This window comes from Rhinopithecus roxellana, chromosome 10 (genome assembly GCF_007565055.1).
Source record: "Rhinopithecus roxellana isolate Shanxi Qingling chromosome 10, ASM756505v1, whole genome shotgun sequence".
NCBI lineage: Eukaryota > Metazoa > Chordata > Mammalia > Primates > Cercopithecidae > Rhinopithecus > Rhinopithecus roxellana.
Window position 1 is genome coordinate 82,794,301 of NC_044558.1, and position 23,857 is coordinate 82,818,157.

Genomic DNA, 23,857 nt, shown 5'->3' on the forward strand with positions numbered 1-23,857 from the left:
CACGCCTGTAATTCCAGCACTTTGGGAGGCCAAGGTGGGCAGATCGCGAGGTCAGGAGATCGAGACCATCCTGGCTAACACAGTGAAACCCTGTCTCTATTAAAAAATACAAAAAATTAGCTGGGCATGGTGGCGGGTGCCTGTAGTCCCAGCTACTCGGGAAGCTGAGGCAGAAGAATGGCGTGAACCCAGGAGGCTGAGCTTGCAGTGAGCCGAGAATGCGCCACTGCACTCCAGCCTGGGCGATAGAGAGCTAGACTCCGTCTCAAAACAAACAAACAAATAAACAAACTGCATTGTCAGCAAGAGAAAAAAAAAGTTTTAAACTTAAAAGTAAAACTTTAAGACATATTCCAACTTCAAATAAAACGTGGTAACATCTGAGTGGGTGCGGTAGTTCACACCTGTAATCCTAACCCTCTGGGAGGCCGAGGTGGGTGGATCATCTGAGCTCAGGAGTTCGAGACCAGACTGGGCAACACAATTAAACTGCGTCTCTACTAAAGTACAAAAAGTTAGCCAGGTGTGGTGGCATGTGCCTGCAGTCCCAGCTACTCTGGAGGCTGAGGCATAAGAATTGTTTGAACCCAGGAGGCGGAAGTTGAAGTAAGACAAGATTGTGCCACTACACTCCAGCCTAGGTGACAGAGCAAGACTCCATCTCCAAAAAAACAAAAACAAAAACAAAAAAACATGGTAACATTTAGCCATAGCACTTGACAGTATATTATCATGTTATACCTTTAAAAATTCTTTTTTGGGCTTAGGCCAAGCAAGATGGCTCATGCCTATAATCTTAGTACTTTGGGAGGCCAAGGCAGGAGGATTATCTGAGGCAAGGAGTTCAAGACTAGCAGCCTGGGCAACATAGTGAGACCCTGCCTCTACTAAAAATAAAAAAATAAAATAAAATAAAATAAGCTAGGTGTGATGACACATGCCTGTAGTCCCAGCTACTCAGGAGGCTGAGGTGGCAGGATCACTTGAATCCAGACAGTCGAGGCTGCAGTGAGCTATGATTGCACCACTGCACTCCAGCCTGGCCAACAGAGCAAGACCCTGTGTCTACAAAATAAATAAATAAGTTCTTTTGTAGGCTTTGTTCACTTTTATAATTAAAACACGCAAATCCACCAATTGTCTATATTTTGAAAAAGAAGAACAAAATATACAAAAATTGTTTTCAGACAATGGTGTGAGATTGTCTTTAGTTGAGAAGATGTTTAAAGAATCAATTTAGGATGCCAGGCATGGTGGCTCATGCCTGTAATCCCAACACTTTGGGAAGCAGAGGTAGGAGGATCGCTTGAGCCCAGCAGTTCCAGACCAGACTGGGCAACTTAGTGGAACCTCATCCGTACAAAAAATTTAAAAATTAGGCATGTGTGATGGCATGTGCCCATGGTCCTGCTTACTTGGGAGGCGGAGGTGGGAGGATCACTTGAGCCTCAGAGCTTGAGGTTGCAGTGAGCTGTGATTGTACCACTGCACTCCAGCCTGGGTAACGAAATCTGCTTAGGATATGATAAAAATATTTCACAAAATCAAGTTATTATAATATTAGCTAACAAATTCCATGTATTTTATTTAGTGGTACATAGTAGAGTGCATGGGTAAAAAGTGATTAATCAAAAAGAAAAGAGACTAACGTATCCTTTAAGCTTTGTTCCTTCCTTTAACCTCCCATAGCATTTTATGCATAGCATTTGTATAGTACTAAATTCTGTGGGCCTGTGAGCATCTGAGCATACTGCAGGGCACCTGGCATACAAATGGTGGTCCAAGGACTGTTTGAATGCAACTGTAAAGCTACAAATATGTGATATCTTTAGTAGCATAACGGGTTATCATTACTTGCAGATGCAGCAATCCTAGAAATGGTGAAAATAGTGACCTCTAGTGGCAGAATACCACACTTCTCCCCATCTTTAATCACAAGAGATTAATATTAAGAATTCCATTTTACTTAAAACTCCTTACGCCAGGCATGGTGGCTCACACCTGTAATCCCAGCACTTTGGGAGGCCGAGGCAAGAGGATCACTTGATCCCAGGAGCTAGAGGCCAGCCTGGGCAACATAGTGAGACCCTTCTCTGCAAAAAAATTAAAAATTCAGCCAGGCGCGGTGGCTCACGCCTGTAATTCCAGCACTTTGGGAGGCCAAGACGGGCGGATCACGAGGTCAGGAGATCGAGACCGTCCTGACTAACGCGGTGAAACCCCGTGTCTACTAAAGAAACACAAAAAACTAACCGGGCGAGGTGGCGGGCGCCTGTAGTCCCAGCTACTCGGGAGGCTGAGGCAGGACAATGGCGTGAACCCGGGAGGCGGAGCTTGCAGTGAGCTGAGATCTGGCCACTGCACTCCAGCCTGGGCGACAGAGCGAGACTCCGTCTCAAAAAAAAAAAAAAAAAAATTAAAAATTCAGCCAGACTACTTGGAAGGCCAAGGCGGAAGGATTCCTTGAGTGCAGGAGTTGGGGCTGCAGTGAGCTGTGATTACATCACTGCACTCCCACCCAGGAGACAGACTGAGACCTTGTCTTTAACTTTTTCCCATTAATTTATAGACAAACTGCATTCTATTCCCTGCCTATTCCTTACCTACTCCCAGTATCTCAGAGTTTCCACCGGTGAAGGCCTCCTTCGCCACTCCCAACTGAGAATGACTGACATAGAGAGCTTGTTTACATCCCTACCAGCCAAGATGAATCTTTTGGGCTTTCTTTTCAGTGGTTTGTGTTAGGAAAGTCATTGATTTAGAGGTAAAGTTCCAAAGAGAAAATCATATGAATACTTTCTGGTCTACTGATACCTACCCTCAGTCCCCCTTTTTCTAGGGGTACACATTCATAAAAAACCCCTACTTTGAGCACCCATACAACCATTCTGTTTTTCACGTTCAGTAAATTACATAATATATTCAATACTTTATTATAAAACAGCCTTTGTGTGAGATGATTTTGTCCAACCGCAGGCTAATGCGAGTGTTCTGTGCATGTTTACGGCAGGCTAGGCTGAGCTATGCTGGTGGGTGGGTTGGCTTCATTAAATGCATTTTTCACTTGCGAGGGGTTTATCAGAATGTAACCCTGTAAGTCAAGGAGCATCTATGTTATGTTTTTAGTGAGAAGCAGAGTCACACGCTCAAGCTGGAAGGGAGAGTAGCTCATTTTGCAGAAGAGGAAATAGTGACTGGGAACGGGATGGCAGCATTAACATTCACTGCTTGGTCCTCATTGATCCCGCAAAGGATGTTAAAAACAAACAAAAAGGCCGGGCGCGATGGCTCCCGCCTGTAATCCCAGCACTTTGGGAGGCCGAGGTGGGCGGATTACCTGAGGCCAGAGTTCGAGACCAGCCTGCCCAACATGGTGAAACCCTGTCCCTACTAAAAATATAAAAATTAGCCGGGGCCGGGCGCGGTGGCTCAAGCCTGTAATCCCAGAACTTTGGGAGGCCGAGACGGGCGGATCACGAGGTCAGGAGATCGAGACCATCCTGGCTAATACGGTGAAACCCCGTCTCTACTAAAAAATACAAAAAACTAGCCAGGCGAGGTGGCGGGCGCCTGTAGTCCCAGCTACTCGGAGGCTGAGGCAGGAGAATGGCATAAACCCGGGAGGCGGAGCTTGCAGTGAGCTGAGAGCCGGCCACTGCACTCCAGCCTGGGCGACAGAGCGAGACTCTGTCTCAAAAAAAAAAAAAAAAAAAAAAATTAGCCGGGCATGGTGATGCGCACCTGTAATTCCAGCTACTCGGGAGGCTGAGGCAGGAGAATTGCTTGAACCTGGGATGTGGAGGTGGCAGTGAGCCGAGATTGTGCCACTGTATTTCAGCCTGGGCGACAGAGTGAGACTCTGTCTCAGAAAAAAAAAAAAAAAAAAGCCAGGCTCACGCCTGTAATCTCAGCACTTTGGGAGGCCAAGGCTGGTGGATCACCTGAGGTCAGGAGTTCAAGACCAGCCTGACCAATGTGGCAAATCCCTGTCTACTAAAAATACAAAATTTAGCCAGGCATGGTGGCTCACACTGGTAATCCCAGCTACTAAGGAAGCTGAGGCAGGAGAATCGCTTGGGCCTGGGAGGCAGAAGCTGCAGTCAGTCAAGATCACTGCACTCCAGCCTGGGTGACAGAGCAAGACCCTGTCTCCAAAAAAAAAAAAAAAAAAAAAAAATTTGGGAGAGGTATAATTCCTTTAGCCTGTCTTCATAGCAAGTCTAGGTTACAAATACATTCAATCATCTGTTTTACCAGTAAAAAGCAATTCATCATGCAGGCAACTTTTCTCTTGTTTGAGGCGAATGATCTCTTCTCGTTGCTCATTATTTTCTGTCGTCTTTTCGTTGAGGTCCTCTTCACAACAGAAGAAAAAGAAAGTCCTCAAATAAATACTAGTTTCCAGTCCTCAAAGACACACTATGTCTAACACTCATGTCCTCAGAGGCCCCTTCCAGTCCTGTCGGAGCTATAGACAAAATCTGTTTCACAGCCAACATCTCCACCCCTGGCAAGGACCCTGGTTGGAGGCTTCACTTGCTCTCATCTGACTGACCTCCCTGTGCCAGCCTTGCCTCTCCTGTGACAGCCCAGTGTACACAGAGCTATCTTTTAAAAATCAAAATCTGCCTGGCGCAGTGGCTCATGCCTATAATCCCAGCACTTTGGGAGGCCTAGGCAGGCGGATCACCTGAAGGCAGGAGTTCCAGACCAGCCTGGCCAACATGGTGAAACCCCATCTCTACTAAAAATACAAAAATCAGCTGGGTGTGGTGGTGCACACCTGCAATCCTAGCTACTCGGGAGCCTGAGGCAGGAAAATTACTTGAATCCAGGTGGTGGAGATTGCAGTGAGCTGAGATCATGCCACTGCACTCAACCTGGACAACAGAGTGAGATTCCAACTCAAAAAAAAAAAAAAAAAGTAAAGTAAAATAAAAATAAAGGCCAAGTGCAGTGGCTGACACCTATAATCCCAACACTTTGGGAGGCTGGGGCGAGTGGATCACCTGAGGTCAGGAGTTTGAGACCAGCCTGGCCAACCTGGTAAAACCCCATCTCTACTAAAAATACAAAAATTAGTTGGGCATGGTGGCAGGTGCCCGTAATCCCAGCTACTCAGGAGGCTGAGGCAGGAGAATCGCTTGAGAGGGAGGCGGAGGTTGCAGTGAGCCGAGATCACGTCACTGTACTCCAGCCTGGGCAACAAGAGTGAAATTCCATCTGAAAAATAAATACATAAAAAATAAATAAATAAAAATCTGCGGCCGGGCGCGGTGGCTCAAGCCTGTAATCCCAGCACTTTGCGAGGCCTAGACGGGCAGATCACGAGGTCAGAAGATCAAGACCATCCTGGCTAACACGGTGAAACCCCATCTCTACTAAAAAATACAAAAAAAAGTAGCCGGGCGAGGTGGCGGGCGCCAGTAGTCCCAGCTACTCAGGAGGCTGAGGCAGGAGAATGGTGTAAACCCGGGAGGCGGAGCTTGCAGTGAGCTGAGATTTGGCCACTGCACTCCAGCCTGGGCGACAGAGCGAGACTCCGTCTCAAAAAAAAAAAAAAAAAAAAAAAAAATCTGCTTGTATCATTTCTCAGTGAAAAGCCTTGCTACTGCCCTGAGGATGAAATCCAAACTCATTTCCGCAAACTGCGGAGCCCAGCGTGACCTGACCCGCCCATCTCCCCACTGTCCTTCCCTCCTTTCCTTCTGTTCCTTGAATATGTCTGTGGTATGAGAAGAAACAGATTTGGTTTTTGTCCTCTGCTCCTGGAACAGAGCTCCTAAAACCTGTCGAATTTCCTAAGTGACAGAAGCATCTTTTGTCATTCGTAAAGAGCCCCAGTTGATTATACCAGAGCACATGCCAACGAGGTGACTCAGGGTAGAGCCCCTACGTGGCCTCAGGATGCAGCCAGTCACCAGAAACACCAAGTGAGGAGAGGGCTGGAACCTGCAGTCCCACTTGTGGACCTCCAGGAAGTGGAGGGAGGGCTGGAGACTGAGCTCTATAAAAATTATTTCTTTTTTTTTTTTTTTTTTTGAGACAGGATCTTGCTCTGTTGCCTAGGCTGAAGTGCAGTGGCACGATCTTGGCTCACTGCAACCTCCACCTCCTGGGCTCAAGAAATCCTTCCACTTTGCCTCCCAGGCAGCTGGGACTACAGGATCACACCACAATGCCTGGCTAATTTTTTGTAGAGACAGGGCTCTGCCATGTTATCCAGGCTGGTCTTGAACTCCTGGCCTCGGGTGATCTGCCTGCTTTGCCCTCCCAAAGTGCTAGGATTACATGTGAGCCATCATGCCCAGCCATTATTTTTCTTTTCTTAAATAAAAAAGTTTTAAGCTGGATGCAGTGGCTCATGCCTATCATCCCAGCACTTTGGGAGGCCAAGGTGGGTGGATCATGAGGTCAGGAGTTTGAGACCAGCCTGACCAACATGATGAAACCCCGTCTCTACTAAAAATACAAAAATTAGCCAGGCATGGTGGTGGGTGCCTGTAATCCCAGCTACTCAGGAGGCTGAGGCAGGAGAATTGCTTGAACCTGGGAGGCGGAGGTTGCAGCGAGCTGAGATCACGCCATTGCACTCCAGCCTAGGCAACAGAGCGAGACTCCATCTCGAAAAAAAAAAAGTTTTAATATTGAATTTATAAAATGTTTATAATATATAAATATTGACAGAACAGACTTCTTTCTAGTTGAATATTTTACCTCGGTATATATAAACATTGAATAAATACCAAATACCTAGAGTGTAGCCCTGATGCTGTGCTATTAACAGTACACTGAAAAAGAGAAGCAGAGTCTGTTCCTGCTGCCAAGGGGATGACAATATGATTATGGTTTTAGCTGAAGCTACAAATGGAGATAAGACTTATGGCTAACCATAGGTCAGGGCATCATAAGGACAACATTTTCAAATGCTGAATCTTTTAAGTTAAATCAGCAAAGATTGGCTGGATGCGTTGGCTCACGCTTGTAAATCCCAGCACTTTGGGAGGCCAAGGCAGAGGGATTCGCCTGAAGTCAGGAGCTCCAGTCTAGCCTGGCCAACATGGCGAAACTCTGTCTCTACTGAACATCCAAAACTTAGCCAGGCATGGTGGTGGGTGCCTGTAATCCCAGCTACTCGGGAAGCTGAGACAGGAGAATAGCTTGAACCCGGGAGGTGGAGGCTTTGGTGAACCAAGATTGCTCCACTGCACTCCAGCCTGGGTGACAGAGTGAGACTCTGTCGAAAATAAATAAATAAATTGGCAAAAATAAAACTTCCTAATTTCAGAATCAGAAGTTTCTGCCCTCACCATGGGAAGAAATGCCCAGGCTAGCCTGCTAGCAAGGAGAAGATGAAACGTGAGGCAGAACTGCCCAGATGGGAAGCTCAGTGAGGCCCAATGGTAATCAGTCAACTCCCATTTGCCTCTAGACACGTGGGTTTAATAAATGCTAGGACTGTCTGCCACTGAGATACTGATGTTGTCTGCAACAAAGCATGTATCAGCAATAACTAATGGTACAGCCACCTCAACTAAGGCAGGATTACTTTAAAATATGACATTCTGCAGTTTTCCCCGACTCTGTTATTTATCTTATGAGACACAAATTGCAGCATAATCTTATATAAATGAAATGGATATTTCACATTAGGGCCTAAAGCCAGGAATTGATCTACTTGCAAGCATAAGATTAAGTAAACCCGGCCGGGCGCGGTGGCTCAAGCCTGTAATCCCAGCACTTTGGGAGGCCGAGACGGGCGGATCACGAGGTCAGAAGATCGAGACCATCCTGGCTAACACGGTGAAACCCCGTCTCTACTAAAAACTACAAAAAACTAGCCGGGCGACGTGACGGCGCCTGTAGTCCCAGCTACCCGGGAGGCTGAGACAGGAGAATGGCGTGAACCCGGGAGGCGGAGCTTGCAGTGAGCTGAGATCCGGCCACAGCACTCCAGCCTGGGCGACAGAGCGAGACTCCGTCTCAAAAAAAAAAAAAAAAAAAAAAAAGATTAAGTAAACCCAAATGAAGAAATACATTACCAAGATAATACACCTGTATCTTAAATGTAGGTCTCTTCCTTACCTTTTAGTTTACTGACTTCAATCTTAAGTGCCTTCAATTTCTGCTTATAATCTTGCTTTTCTTTCACAATACAAGTCTCCGCCATCTTGGCGTCACGTAGGGCATGCTCCAGCAATTTAAATTTACCCGAACAGTCTGCAATGTGATTGACTGCCTCAATAATATCTTTGTCCTAAAAACCAAATTTGAAAACGGTTATTCTACATTCTTAAATTCCAATTAAGGCCGGGCGCGGTGGCTCAAGCCTGTAATTCCAGCACTTTGGGAGGCCGAGACGGGCGGATCACAAGGTCAGGAGATGGAGACCATCCTGGCTAACACGGTGAAACCCCGTCTCTACTAAAAAATACAAAAAACTAGCCGGGCGAGGTGGCGGGCTCCTGTAGTCCCAGCTACTTGGGAGGCTGAGGCAGGAGAATGGCGTAAACCCGGGAGGCAGAGCTTGCAGTGAGCTGAGATCCGGCCCCTGCACTCCAGCCTGGGCGACAGAGCGAGACTCCGTCTCAAAAAAAAAAAAAAAAAAAAAATTCCAATTAACCAAAAAGAAAAGATAATACTAAGATCCGACTGTGTGCCAGGTTCCATTCTAAGCACTTTTCGCGTATTAACTCATTTAATCTTTACAGTAACTCTATGAGGAGGTACTATTGCTCTTGCCAAGTGACAGACGAGTCGACAGAAAGGCTATGTTCCTTGCCCCTGGTTGTACAGCTAGTTAGTTGTGGAGCCACCATTTGAACCTAGCTGGTTGCCTCAGACACTATGTACCGAACCACGACCCCTTACTCTCTCTCAGAAAGTTATAGTCAGACCATTCCATTACCTAAGAAACTATAATAGCAACAAGAGGGTAGGTGGCCCCTGGATAGGAAACTCATCCTCTGGATTATATAGGTCGGTCTAACGGCCCACCATTCCCTCCCATTTTCCAGCTTGTTAAAAATGACAGACTCCACAACAACATCATTCCAAACCTACCAAATTAGAATCTCTTAATTGCTGAGGCAGTTTTAGTTACCAAAAAAGGTATCTGCTCCTTGGAAAGCAACTCAAACAACATCTAAAAGTATAAAAATAAGTAAAAGTTCTATCCCTTCCCCACTCGCCTGGAATAACTGTTATTAAGAGGTTTTACCCCGACTGAAGTCTAAGCATTTCTGCTACAGCATCGTAAACGCATGCCTGAAAAATCACATTGTCTACACATCTCGCACTAGGACTCACAGAATAAACGGGTTGGGGCAGGCCATGCAAAAACCCATGGAACTTTGTGACCAGGCCAGTAGCAAAAAATAACAGTTCTAATAAGTACAGGAACACAGTTCAGTTAACACCAGGAGAGACCAACAACAGTCAATCCCTTTCAGCCTGAAACCTGGACTCCTACTTACTCCTTTGATAAGGATGTCCTGGAGGGCATCTGCTTCTAATGGAAACCATTTTCATCAGATAAAATCTCTCAGTCTAGGAACACAGCCTTTTTTTTCGGATGAAGTCTCGCTCTGTCGTCAGGCTGGAGTGCAGTGGTATGATCTCGGCTTACTGCAACCTCCGCCTCCTGGGTTCAGGCAATTCTCCTGCCTCAGCCTCCCGAGTAGCTGGACTACAGGAGTGTGCCACTACGCCCAGCTAATTTTTGTATTTTTAAAAATAGAGATGGGGTTTCACCATGTTAGCCAGGACGGTCTCAATCTCTTGGCTTTATGATCCACCTTGCTCAGCCTCCCAAAGTGCTGGGATTACAGATGTGAGCCACTGTCCCTGGCCTTCTTTTTTTTTTTTTTTTTTTTTTGAGACAGAGTCTTGCTGTGTCACCCAGGCTGGAGTGCAGTGGTGCAATCTCGGCTCACTGCAACGTCCACCTCCCAGCTTCCAGGGATCCTCACACCCCAGCCTCCAGAGTAGCTGGGATTACACATGCCCAGCTAATTTTTTTGTATTTTTAGTAAAGACGGGTTTCACCATGTTGGCCAGGCTGGTCTCGAACTCCTGACCTCAAGCAATCCACCCGCCTCAGCCTCCCAAAGTACTGGGATTATAGGTGTGAGCCACTGCACCCAGCCTCCAGGAGCACACCCTTCCTAATACACCCACTGTTTTAATGGTGGGGGAATGCCTTGGCAGCACCTTCACACATACCTACAGCTTTGCCAGAGTTTGCTATGATGGAAACCAGAGAGGTTGTTGAAGCCACTAAACTAGCTACTACTTGACAAAAGACATGACTGTAGATTTTAATATTTTCTATTTAATTTTAAGAGCACTTGCCCCAATCACTTCAAAACAATGTGCTGAGAAAAATCACATCTTTACTAGGGTAAGCATTTCATTATACCAATATCGTTCCCTTAAATACCAGTTGTCAAAGACACGCATAACAGCAGGAGACTGTGTATCGTTGTATATTGCATGTTAGTGACTATATCAACTGCTCGATTGCAAATGGTTTTTCTCTCCATTAAAAAAATTATCAAGCAATCTAATTGCCAATAACTCCACGAGACCTAATAATGGATACCCGGAGAGAAAATAAGTTAATTCAGACCCGCCAGCCCATGGAATGGGCCTTGGAGACAGAAGACCAGAAGCAGAGTCCTGCCTCCTTTCTTCATGCCTTGGGAACATCATTTTAAACTTGTTTCTCTCATTTCTAAATGGGCGTTTTAAAAACAAGAGCAACAGTGATTGGTAGCTTCACATTTCTGGGATGCTAGGGACTTAGGTAAGATAATGAATATGAATATAAACCACCAAGCACTCTGGCAAATGGAAGAATTCTTATTTTTAATTACCTTTAGCTTTATCATGGTCGTGAGAGCTTGTTCTCGAGCTTGTAACTGTCCTACCTGAGCAGAAAGTTCCACTAACGTGTTGCTGAGAGTTTCGTTTCTAGCCTACAAGAAAACAACACAGATGATACTGCTTGAGTCCTTTTAAAGCTTTCACTACGCTCGCTAGCCATAGTCTGTGCTTATTTCTCCATTTTGTTTTTCCTTGCTTGACTCGTTAGTAACAGAAAAAGAGTTGGTAATGAAGTGGGCTAATAAAACCCACATTGTTTTAGTAACAAAGTGGGGTAAGAAAGCAGTCATCAAAAAAGAATACAAATATGTATTTCTCTATTAATTCTACCATCCTCTCAGTACTTGTATTTGCCCTACTGAATTATGTTGATGATGCTTGTAAACATGTCTATTTCCTAATATCTTTTATGTGTAATTTTGGGTTGGGAAGAGGGAAGAAAATGAATGAATGAGAACTGTATTAGTAAAAGATTTCCTTTGTTGGCCGGGCGCGGTGGCTCAAGCCTGTAATCCCAGCACTTTGGGAGGCCGAGACGGGTGGATCACGAGGTCAGGAGATCGAGACCATCCTGGCTAACACGGTGAAACCCCATCTCTACTAAAAACTACAAAAAAATAGCCGGGCGAGGTGGTGGCGCCTGTAGTCCCAGCTACTCGGGAGGCTGAGGCAGGAGAATGGCGTGAACCCGGGAGGCGGAGCTTTCAGTGAGCTGAGATCCGGCCACAGCACTCCAGCCTGGGTGACAGAGCGAGACTCCGTCTCAAAAAAAAAAAAAAAAAAAAAAAGATTTCCTTTGTTGAAACAAAGTAGCATTAGTGAATTCTGTGAATTTAAAAAACGTTCTTTGTCGAAAGAACTTCATACTGGGGTATTCCTACTCATCAGTTATTTAAAAAAAAAAAATAGTGCTAGATCCGATATAACTATTGTGTATATAATCTATTTACTATTTGAGAAAAACAACCATCAGGCTTTTTTTTTTTTGCGATGGAGTCTCACTCTGTCGCCCAGGCTAGAGTGCACTGGTGGGATGATCTCGGCTCACTGCAACCTCCACCTCCTGGGTTCAAGTGATTCTCCTGCCTCAGACTCCGGAGTAGCTGGGATGAATGATGTAACACATAAACAAGCTGGCTTTCTGCACCTCTTATAAGCATGAACTCAAAAAATATCTGATGACTGATGAATTAGAAGAGAAAACCAAAAAAATCTGTCTTTTTTTTTTTTTTTTTTTTTTGAGACGGAGTCTCGCTCTGTCGCCCAAGCTGGAGTGCAGTGGCCGGATCTCAGCTCACTGCAAGCTCTGCCTCCCGGGTTCACGCCATTCTCCTGCCTCAGCCTCCCCAGTAGCTGGGACTACAGGCGCCCGCCACCTCGCCCGGCTAGTTTTTTGTATTTTTCAGTAGAGACGGGGTTTCACCATGTTAGCCAGGATGGTCTCGATCTCCTGACCTCGTGATCCGCCCGCCTCGGCCTCCCAAAGTGCTGGGATTACAGGCTTGAGCCACCGCGCCCGGCCTTTTTTTTTTTTTTTGACACAGAGTCTCGCTCTTTCCCCCAGGATGGAGTGGAGTGGTGTGATCTTGGCTCACTGCAACCTCTGCCTCTCAGGTTCAAGTGACTCTCCTACCTCAGCCTCCCGAGTAGCTGGGACTACAGGTGCCCGCCACAACACCTGGTTGATTTTTGAATTTTTAGTAGAGAGGGGGTTTCACCATGTTGGCCAGGCTTTGGATCTCAGACTTTGGACCTCAAGTGATCTGCCCACCTCGGCCTCCCAAAGTGCTGGGATTATAGGTGTGAGCCACCGTGTCGGGCTCAAAAAACCAGTCTTAGAGGTTTTATTCCCAATATGCCACTAACGTTATAAGACACAATAATTGGCTGGGCACAGTGGCTCACATCTGTAATCCCAACACTCTGGGAGGCCGAGGCGGGTGGATTACCTGATATCGGGAGTTCGAGACCAGCCTGACCAACATGGAGAAACTCCGTCTCTACTAAAAATACAAAATTACCTGGGCGTGGTGGTGCATGCCTGTAATCCCAACTACTCGGGAGAGTGAGGCAAGAGAATTGCTTGAACCCAGGAGGCAGAGGCTGCGGTGAGCCGAGATTGTGCCATTGCACTCCAGCCTGGGCAACAAGAGCGAAACTCCGTCTCAAAAATAAAAAGACACAATAATTTAGAAAACATCATTGAAGCTACCAAAACTTGATGATACCCTCTCATCTTTGAGGAAAGCTTTCTAAAATAACCCATTGCTGATTAAATGGTAGATGCTACTAAACCAAAGGGCCTAACAGTTAAAAAGGGTTGTACTGAAGCTCAATCTCTAAGACAGAATAGTGCTGTGCAGCTAACCAAAACTGTAGGATAAACACAGAACTACAAGGGGTGGATGAGTGTAGATACCTTCACACACACACGTATGTATTTTTGCATTGGTTGTTTGTTGTGATTGTTGTTTTTTATCGAGATGAAGTCTCACTGTGTTGCCCAGGCTGGACTTGAACTCCTGGGCCCAAGCGATGTTTCTGCCTCAGCCTCCCCAGAAGCTGGGACTACAGGCGCACACCACTGTGCTTGGCTTACATGTGCTTTTTCGTTGTTGTTGTTTTGTCACCCAGGCTGGGGTGTAGTGGCACAATCACAGCTCACTGCAGCCTTAACCTCCTGGGCTCAAGTGATCCTCCTGCCTCAGCCTCCCAAGTAGCTGGGACCACAGCAGTAAACCACCACACCCAGCTCATTTTTGTATTTCCTTTTTTTTATAGAGACAGGCATTTGCCATGTTGCCAAGCATGGTATCGAATTCCTGGGCTGAAGCAATCCTCCCACCTCAGCCTCCCAAACAAAGAGCTGGGATAACAGGCATAAGCCACCGAGCCACTGCGCCCAGCCTCACATGCGTTTTTAATGAAACATTTAAATCTAAGTTTTCTTTTTTCTTTTCTTTTCTTTTTTTGTTTTTTTGAGACAGAGTTTCCCTCTTGTTGCCCGGTCTGGAGTGCAATGGCGAGATCTCGGCTCACCGCAACCTCTGCCTCCTGGGTTCAAATGATTCTCCTGCCTCAGCCTCCCGAGTAGCTGGGACTACAGGTGCGCGCCACCATGCCCAGCTAATTTTGTATTTTTAGTAGAGATCCGCCCACCTCGGCCTCCCAAAGTGTTGGCATTACAGGAGTGAGTCACCGCACTTGGCCAAATCTAATTTTTCAATAACTGAAACACAAAGGGAATTTGGACTAGTGAAGTTTATCAGAAAATAATCCCAACCTCAAGGTCTTCAGAGAGAAGAGAAGAATGCGTTGCCTTTTGAGCCATTTCCTGAAGCTGTAGTTGGGTCTTTTGGAGAGCAGTTTGGCATTCCATTTGGTTGGATTCAAGAGATTTTACCTTCTTCGTGAGTGACCTGATTATTTCAGTTCTTTTATGTAGTTCACCTGAGGGAAAGTTCATCAATAATTTGTAGTCAGACCTTCAGCTTAAAATGCATTATTTTCAAAATGGGTGGTTAAAAAGTAAAAGTGTGCCAGAGAATTTTTAAAAAGACAATCTTCTTTTAAAACCTTTTATTCTGAAATGCACAGTATCACCCCTAATCAAGAAACAGAACTGTGAGCAACTGGAAGCCTCTGGAGGTCACTTCCTGAACATAATCTCTCCAGTTTCTACTTTCCCAGCCATGACCCTGATCTTCGAGTAATCACTTCCTAGCTTTTCATTACAGTTTTACCATGACCACATGCCTCAAAATTATAGTTTAATTTGAACCATATAAAAATGGAATCATATTCTGAGAATTCATCTGTTTGCTTTTTTCGCTTAAGATGATGATTCTGAGATTCGCTCAGTTAACTTGTGTTTGTGCACTAACATTGCCAGGTAATATTCCACTGAATGATTACACCAAAGCTTATTTCTGTTTTCTTTCTTTTTTTTTTTTTTTTTTTTTTTGGTGAGACAGAGTCTCCCTCTATTGCCCAGGCTGGAGTGCAATGGCACGATCTCGGCTCACTGCAACCTCTACCTCCCAGATTCAAATGATTCTTCTGCCTCAGCCTCCCAAGTAGCTGGGACTACAGGCGAGCGCCACCACGTCCAGCTAATTTTTTTGTATTTTTAGTAGAGACTGGGTTTCACCATATTGGCTAGGATGGTCTCCATCTCCTGACCTCGTGATCCATCCACCTCGGCCTCCCAAAGTGCTGGGATTACAGGTATGAGCGACTGCGCCAAAGGTTATTTCTTCTTTTTTTCTTTTTTTTTTTTTTTGAGACGGAGTCTCGCTCTGTCGCCCAGGCTGGAGTGCAGTGGCCGGATCTCAGCTCACTGCAAGCTCCGCCATTCTCCTGCCTCAGCCTCCGGAGTAGCTGGGACTACAGGCGCCCGCCACCGCGCCCGGCTAGTTTTTTTTTTTTTTGTATTTTTTTTAGTAGAGACGGGGTTTCACCTTATTAGCCAGGATGGTCTCGATCTCCTGACCTCGTGATCTGCCCGTCTCGGCCTCCCAAAGTGCTGGGATTACAGGCTTGAGCCACCGTGCCTGGCCTGTTATTTCTAATATTGATGATCATTTGGGTTATTTCTACTTTGCAGCTGTGATAAACAATGCTGCTCTGAATATTCTTTGACACACATCTTTTTTTTTTTTTTTTTGAGATGGAGTCTCGCTCTGTAGCCCAGGCTGGAGTGCAGTGGTGTGATCTCAGTTCACTGCAACCTCCGCCTCCCAGGTTCAAGCAATTCTCCTGCCGTAGCCTCTGGAGTAGCTGGGACTACAGGTATGAGCCACTATGCCCGGCTAATTTTTGTATTTTTAGTACAGACAGAGTTTCACCATGTTGGCCAGGTTGGTCTCGAACCCCTGACCTCAGGTGATTCGCCTGCCTTGGCCTCCCAAAGTGCTGAGATTACAGACGTGAGCCACAGCGCCAGGCCTTTTTACATGCATCTTGGTGCATATTTTCAAGAGTTTCTCGAGAGCCTTGCTTCTCAAAATGTGGTCCCTGGACCAGCAGTGGCAGTGGCATCACCTGGGATGCCTGTTAGAAATGCAGACCCTTGGGCCCCAGACCTACTGTATCAGAATCTAAATTTTAACAAGCCCTTTAAGTGATTCATGTGTCTATTATAGGGTGAGAATATTCTAGAAGTGGCTTTGCTGGGCTGTAGGATATGCACATCTTCAGCTTCACCAGATACTGCCAAACGATTTTGCACACGAGCAGTAACAACTGACTCCCGCCAGCAGCGTCTCAGCTTTCCCTTGGCACCATGCTTTACCAAAACCCGGTAATTCGTGCCAGGCTGGTAAAGGTAAAATAGCATCTCAATTTGGTTTTCATTTGCATTTCCCTAATTACTAATGAGAATAGGAAACTTTTCATATATTTATTGGTCATTCAATTTTCCTCTTTCCATGAGGTGCCTATTCAAATCTTGCTCATTGTAAAATAAAATACTGATGGCTACGTGTAATGTGGGTTACATATATTATATGTATTATCTTTGTTCTTTTAACATGTTTATATAAGAGCCATAAGATGTTAGACTGCATTTAATCAGCAACCACGTTAAACGCTGTGTGTGTATACGCGTGTGGGTGTGGTCAGAGTAAAACCAGATGGTCATCAAAGAAACAAAAAAAAGAATATATTTGGGTTTTTTGTTTGTTTCTTTCTTTGTTTTGACACAGAGTCTTACTCTGTCGCCCAGGATGGAGTGCAGTGGCGTGATCTCGGCTCACTGCAACCTCCACCTCCCAGATTCAAGGAATTCTCCTGCCTCAGCCTCCTGAGTAGCTGGGACTATAGGCGTGCACCACCATGCCCTGCTAATTTTTGTATTTCTAGTAGAGATAAGGTACACCATGTTGGCTGGGCTGGTATCGAACTCTTGATCTCAAGTGATCGGCCTGCCTCAGCCTCCCAAAGTGCTGGGATTAAAGGCATGAGCCACCGTGCCCCACCAAAAATGATAGATTTGGATTGTCACATTTACAGAATCCTTTGAGTAATGTTAAGTAAAAAAAGGTTATCTTTCTATTACACAGATCTAGTGTTTTCTCCTCTAATGCCTTCTACTAACAATCTAGAGTCAATGGAACATTCAGATTTAGGGCAGCACTAACGGAATGACAGAATGAAAATATGGTATCAAATAAACTTTTTGCAACCATTTTTGAGACAGATATATATATATATATATATATATATATATTTTTTTTTTTTTTTTTTTTTTTTTTTTTGAGACAGAGTCTTGTTCTGTCCCCCAGGCTGGAGTGCAGTGGCGCAATCTTGGCTCACTGCAACCTCCACCTCCCGGGTTCAAGTGATTCTCGTGCCTCTGCCTCCTGAGTAGTTGAGATTACAGATGTGCACCACCACGCCCAGCTAATTTTTTGTATTTTTAGTAGAAGTGGGGTTTCACCATGTTGGCCGGGCTGGTCTCGAGCTCCAGAGCTCAAATGATCTACCAAAGTGCTGGGATTACAGGTGTGAGCCACTGTGCCTGGCCAGACAGCTATAATTTTAAAAGATGACCATTTTAGGAACTTAAGATCAAGTTCAATACAAAAAGCTTAAAATCTTTCAGCTTAGTTTAAGAGAAATGGCTAGTCATATGGCATCTTCATTCATACTCTTTTTTTTTTTTTTTTTTTTTGAGACGGAGTTTCGCTCTGTCGCCCAGGCTGGAGTGCGGTGGCCAGATCTCAGCTCACTGCAAGCTCCGCCTCCTGGGTTCACGCCATTCTCCTGCCTCAGCCTCCTGAGTAGCTGGGACTACAGGCGCCCGCCACCTCGCCCAGCTAGTTTTTTGTATTTATTTTTAGTAGAGACGGGGTTTCACCGTGTTAGCCAGGATGGTCTCGAACTCCTGACCTCGTGATCCGCCCGTCTCGGCCTCCCAAAGTGCTGGGATTACAGGCTTGAGCCACCGTGCCCGGCCCATTCATACTCTTGTTCAAAACTTCAGCTTCACCACTGGTGCTCACCCCATGTTAACTGGAGCTCTATCCAGCCCCCTTTTTATACTGAAATACTTTGCTTGTCCTACTTTATTTGAATGTGTCTGTCCCATTGTCGCTGTTCATAAAGTCCTCCTGTCTCCAGTGAGCCTAAACTTGAGGACAGCAGGGGTTGCAGTCTTTACTTCCTCTCTGTCTTCCCCATGAGCCCATCAATGTGTTAGCACAAAGGAGTGCATAACTGTTGTCACTGAATGTATTTCTGACCTTCTAATTTGCTGCAACGTTCTTCCAATGTCAACACTTTCTGCCGATCCTCTTCCCATGAAAGAAGCTGTTGCTGGTGCACTGCAACCATGTCATTGAGCTCTTTATCTCGATCTTTTAATTCTCCAATGAGCAACTGCAGCTCCTTCCGTTGTTTCTCAATAGTGGAAATCTCAACTTCTGACCCGATGTTCTAAACATAGAAAGCGGTTTCACATCAAAATAGAATGAAATCAGTAACAAATCAGCCAAAGTCAATTTTCCAAATAAGTGTATCTTCTTTTGCTGCCAGTTCCTAGTTCAATTAAGTTTCAAGTTAATAACATGGCAGCAAAGATTATGTATCCTTAAAACATATTCAAGTTAAAACCTACCATGCACTCTGCCTCTCTACAATTTTCTGTCATGCCATACGTGCCATACCTAAAAAGTGGGACTGTTTCTAAAACCCGCTGGGTAAACAAATAAACCTATTTCTGCACTTTTTCTTCCCCTTTGCCAACAACCCTTTTCTCTGCCAGTCAATAACATTATCTCCCACCTTGCCCCAGCAATTTGAGTAACCAAGTACAGGTTAAACATGAAATAGTGGCCAGGTGTGGTGCCTCACACCTATAATCCCAGCACTTTGGGAGGTCAAGGTGGGTTGATCACCCGAGGTCAGGAGTTTGAGACGAGCCTGGCTAACATGGCAAAACCCCATCTCTACTAAAAATACAAAAATTAGCTCAGTGTGGTGGCACATGCCTGTAACCTCAGCTACTCAAGAGGCTGAGGCAGGAGAATTGTTTGAACCCTGCAGGCAGAGGGTGCAGTGAGCCGAGATCACGCCATTGCACTCCAGCCTGAGTGACAAGAGTGAAACTCTATCTCAAACAAACAAACAAAAAAACCAAAAAACAAAAACCATGAAATAGTTACTGTTTAAATGTAAATGATTCTTACTAAAGAATGGGAATTTTAGTCTATAAAAAGAAAGTTAAGTCTTCCAGTATTCAATATTCACGACAACTACAACATCTAAGGCATCTATACATACTCAATCTATTAAGGACAATTTAATATTGTAACTGGTCCAAATACAACATACATAATTAAAAACCAAATTCTGAAAGGAAATTTTTCACATATACCCAAAGACAATAGTAGGATAAACTCCCATATACTCAGTACCTAGGTTCTACCATTATCGAGATTTCACTACAGCTGCTTCAATTTCCTTTTCTTTTATTGATTAAAAAAATACCATTTCACCCTTACATCCTTCAGAATGCATCTCTAAAAATGAACATTTCCTATATAACCATGATGCCATTTTTATACCTAACAATATTATCTATTAATACAATAATTCCTTTTAAGTATACAGCATTTGAAAGTCTAACAAGTTGGTCTGACCAAATTGTGATCCCAGAATTAGCCACTTAGTGGCTACATAACCTTGGGCAAGTTACTTAACTTCTCTAAGCATTAGTTTCCTCACCTGTAAAATGATAGCAATGGCATTTTAACATCTTGGAGTGATGAAGATTAAACAAGACAAACTCTGTAAAGTACTGAGCACAAAGCCTGGCCCGTAGTAATCACTCAACAAACATCAGCTCTCATTAACACTGTAAACCACATTTCAAATCATGGTGCTGTTCCTGCCTATGCAATAAAGAACTAAAAGTGTTACTTTCATAGAGTTCCACCTTAAAGACAGTAATTAAAAGTTCACCGGTGGCCCTTTGTACTCCCTTACTGCTTTTTGAAAAATAAGATTTGTAAATAAACAAGAATAATGAGGGGGGCTCAGTGGTCACACCTGTAATCCCAGCACTTTGGGAAGCCGAGGTGGGCAGATCACCTGAGGTCAGGAGTTCGAGACCAGCCTGGCCAACATGGCGAAACCCTCTCTCTACTAAAAATACAAAAATTAGCTCGGCATGGTGGTGGGCGACTGTAGTCCCAGCTATTTGGAAGGCTGAGGTGGGAGGATCGCTTGAACCTGGGAAGCAGAGGCTGCAGTGAGCCGACATTGTGTCACTGCTGCACTCCAGCCCTGGGGACAGAGCCAGATCCTGTCTCAAAAATAAGTAAGAATGATGAATAAATTACAGTTACTTTTTTTTTTTTTTTTTTTGAGACGGAGTCTGGCTCTGTGGCCCGGGCTGGAGTACAGTGGCCGGATCTCAGCTCACTTCAAGCTCTGCCTCCCGGGTTCACGCCATTCTCCTGCCTCAGCCTCCCGAGTAGCTGGGACTACAGGCGCCCGCCACCTCGCCCGGCTAGTTTTTTGTATTTTTAGTAGAGACGAGGTTTCACTGTGTTAGCCAGGATGGTCTCGATCTCCTGACCTCGTGATCCGCCCGTCTCGGCCTCCCAAAGTGCTGGGATTACAGGCTTGAGCCACCGCGCCCGGCCTCAGTTACTAGTCTTAAAAAGGAAAATGGAATTTGGAGTCAAGAGATTTCAAGTCCCAAGGCTTGAATTCCAGTGTTGGCTTAGCCCTTCATTCATGCATTCAACAAATAATTTATTGAGCGCCAGTGCCTGGGCCACAGCCCGCCAGGCAAGGAGCACATATTCCACTCCAGGAAAACAGGCAGTAAGCCGAGTATACAAAGGCAGGTCGTCTTACACTGATGGACGCGAACCTTGGGCAAGCCCACTTCCAGACTTTTTGATACAGTGGAGCTGTGAGAGAGCTCCTTTCTCTACTCGCCAGGTTGTGTAAATTAAGGACACCCAGCGAGGTAAATGGGAAAGCAGCTCCCTAGACGCCAATCGTCCTCCTTAAACAGTAAGCACCAGGTACGCGCTACTCTGTGACCTGAGCTGAATAACAAGGTGTTACTGGATTAAGGAAACGGTCGTGACACCGTTTTCCTCTATGTCCAGTGTATTGTTTCACTTTTTTTTTTTTTTTTGAGACGGAGTCTTGCACTGTCGCCCAGGCTGGAGTGCAGTGGCGCGGTCTAGGCTCACTGCAAGCTCCACCTCCCGGGTTCACGCTATTCTCCTGCCTCAGCCTCCTGAGTAGCTGGGACTACAGGCCACCACGCCCGGCTAATTTTTTTTGTATTTTTAGTAGAGACGGGGTTTCACCGTGTTAGTCAGGATGGTCTCAATCTGACCTCGCGATCCGCCCGCCTCCGCCTCCCAAAGTGCTGGGATTACAGGCATGAGCCACCACGCCCGGCCTGTTTCACATTTTAAGTAGACACCGTTCTTGAGAAGCAGTAGATTTCGACCACCGTTGCAGCGGCGCCCAGCCGCGCCCGGAACCGCCGCTCACCTGGCGTCCGGCAAGGAAGGCTGCCGCAGGGTTCATAGGTGTTTCCTCCGCCCCCGGAGAAGGCCGGTGTGGACGGCGTCACCTTAGAAACGCCATCGGCGCGCCTGCCCCGAGCGGCGGGGGCGAGTCCGGAGCCCCGGAGCCCCGCGCCCTAGGCCGTCCCCCGCCCCGCACCTCAACCGCCTGCCTGGCGCCCACGCGGCGTGCGCTCGCCGGGGCTCCCACCCAGGGTTTCCCGGCTGCAGCCCCGCAGCGCTGGTGGGCGCTGTTCTTCCACCTCGGAGATTGGGGGCTCCCAAGTGGCTCAGGCTGAGTATGGACGCTTTTTGCCCACGCCCGAGGCTCCGGCGCTGGAAGGCCTCGAAGAACCGGCTCTTCATTACCGAGGGAATGAAGAAGTGAATAAAGGCTGCTGCGCCGCCCCCAGCACCCTGGTTTATGACATTTGAATTGCTCACTCCCCTGTCTTCCATCTTCACCCTAATAACCGTGAGCTCGGCAGTGCTCGCTCCTGTGTAGCTGGCTCCAAGAACAGGACCTGACACTCGAATGCGTGGAGGCAGAGCCCAGCCCTCGGGGATAACAGTTGCGAGCCACCCTAGCACCTTTGATACTTTAAACCAAGAATCACAGATGAAGAAGGGGAAATTGATTTTGGGGGGCTCCTGAAAAGCAATGAGGAAAACCACGGTACTCTGTCCTGACAAAATCTACGATATTCTAGGTTGAATCTAAGCTTTTTCACCTGTCTTTCCATAGTCACCTCTTCATCCCCCTTTCACTCGTCCTAAAATGTGGGAACGGGACTAGGAAAAAATAAGGCTTATCACACTTCAGCCCTGGCTGCCCATCCCTGAATGCTTAACTCCTCAGACAGCAAGACAATTAAGTCCTAAAATGTGGGAACGGGACTAGGAAAAAATAAGGCTTATCACACTTCAGCCCTGGCTGCCCATCCCTGAATGCTTAACTCCTCAGACAGCAAGACAATTACTAAATACGGTCTTACAGGGTTTCAACTTTACTTTTTGGTTGAATATGAAATAGCAAAACATGCCCTTGTGTTCAAAAAAGACAATCTGAAAATGGAAAAACAAAATTAAGATTTCTTACTTTGAAGCTTTACTGACAGGCTCATGTTTGGGAGACCAAGACAATGTCTTAGAATTTAAAATCAAGAAAGCTGGGCGCAGTGGCCTGTAATCCCACCACTTTGGGAGGCCAATGTGGGAGGATCTCTTGAGCTCAGGAGTTCACCCATCTCTAAAACACATTTTTTTTCCTTCGCCCTTGTCGCCCGGGCTGGAGTGCAATGGCACAATCTCGGCTCACTGCAACCTCTACCTCCCGCCTCAAGCAAATCTCCTGCCTCAGCCTCCCGAGTAGCTGGGATTATAGGTGCCCGCCACCATGCCAGCTTTTTTGTATTTTTAGTAGAGATGGGTTTCACCACGTTGGCCAGGCTGGTCGCGAACTCCTGACCTCAGTTGATTCACCCACTTTGGCCTCCCAAAGTGCTGGGATTACAGGCATGAGCTACTGCACCTGGCCAAAAAATGATTTTTTTTTTTTTCAGACGGAGTTTCACTCTTGTTGCCCATGCTGCAGTGCAATGGCTTGATCTCAGCTCACTACAACTTCTGTCTCCCAGGTTCAAGCGATTCTCCTGCTTCAGTCTCCCAAGTGGCTGGGATTACAGGCATGCACCACCACACCTAGCTAATTTTGTATTTTTAGTAGAGACGGGGTTTCTCCATGTTGGTCAGGCTGGTCTGGAACTCCTGACCTCAGGTGATCCACCTGCCTTGGCCTCCCAAAGTGCTGGAATAGGCATGAGGCACCTTGGCTGGCATAAATTTTTTTTAAAGTTAACTGGGCATGGTGGTGCACTCTTCTGGTCTCAGCTACTCAGCAGGCTGAGACAGGAGGATCACTTGAGCTGGGAGATGGAGGCTCCAATGAGCTGTGATCATGCCACTGCACTCCAGCCTGACCGACAGTGAGACCCTGACTCAAAAAACAAAAACAATGCCAGGCGTGGTGGCTCATGCCTGTAATCCCAGCACTGAGAGGCCGAGGTGGGCGGACCATGAGGTCAGGAGTTCGAGACCAGCCTGGTTAATATGGCAAAACCATCTCTACTAAAAATACAAAAAAAAAAAAAAAAAAAAAAAAAAAAAAAAAAAACTAGCGAGGTGTGGTGGTGCGTGCCTGTAGTCCCAGCTACTCGGGAGGCTGAGGCAGGAGAATGGCTCGAACCTGGGAGGCAGAGGTTGCAGTGAGCCTAGATTGCGCCACACCACTCCAGCCTAGGCAATAGAGGGAGACTCTGTCTCAAAAAAACAAAAAAAACCCACCACCACCACCAGAACCCAAAACCAAATAGCCAATAAACACAAAAAGGTGGTCTACTTCCCTGATCATCATGGAAATGCCAATAAATAAA

At 46.0% G+C, this 23,857-nt stretch overlaps 1 protein-coding gene across 1 annotated transcript in view; it reads right to left on the minus strand.

Moving 5' to 3' along the window:
• Positions 1-21,592, minus strand: part of CCDC62 (coiled-coil domain containing 62) — a 58,008-nt gene extending 36,416 nt beyond the window's left edge. Inside the window, exons 1-6 of the mRNA XM_010368368.2 lie at positions 21,412-21,592; positions 18,132-18,324; positions 14,171-14,337; positions 10,878-10,979; positions 8,086-8,257; positions 4,255-4,356 (exon numbers count right to left, since the gene is read on the minus strand). Of these exons, the coding sequence (XP_010366670.2) occupies positions 4,255-4,356; positions 8,086-8,257; positions 10,878-10,979; positions 14,171-14,337; positions 18,132-18,324; positions 21,412-21,447 (772 nt within the window). The 5' untranslated portion in view covers positions 21,448-21,592. The remainder of the gene's footprint in view (positions 1-4,254; positions 4,357-8,085; positions 8,258-10,877; positions 10,980-14,170; positions 14,338-18,131; positions 18,325-21,411) is intronic.
• Positions 21,593-23,857: the final 2,265 nt, after the last annotated feature.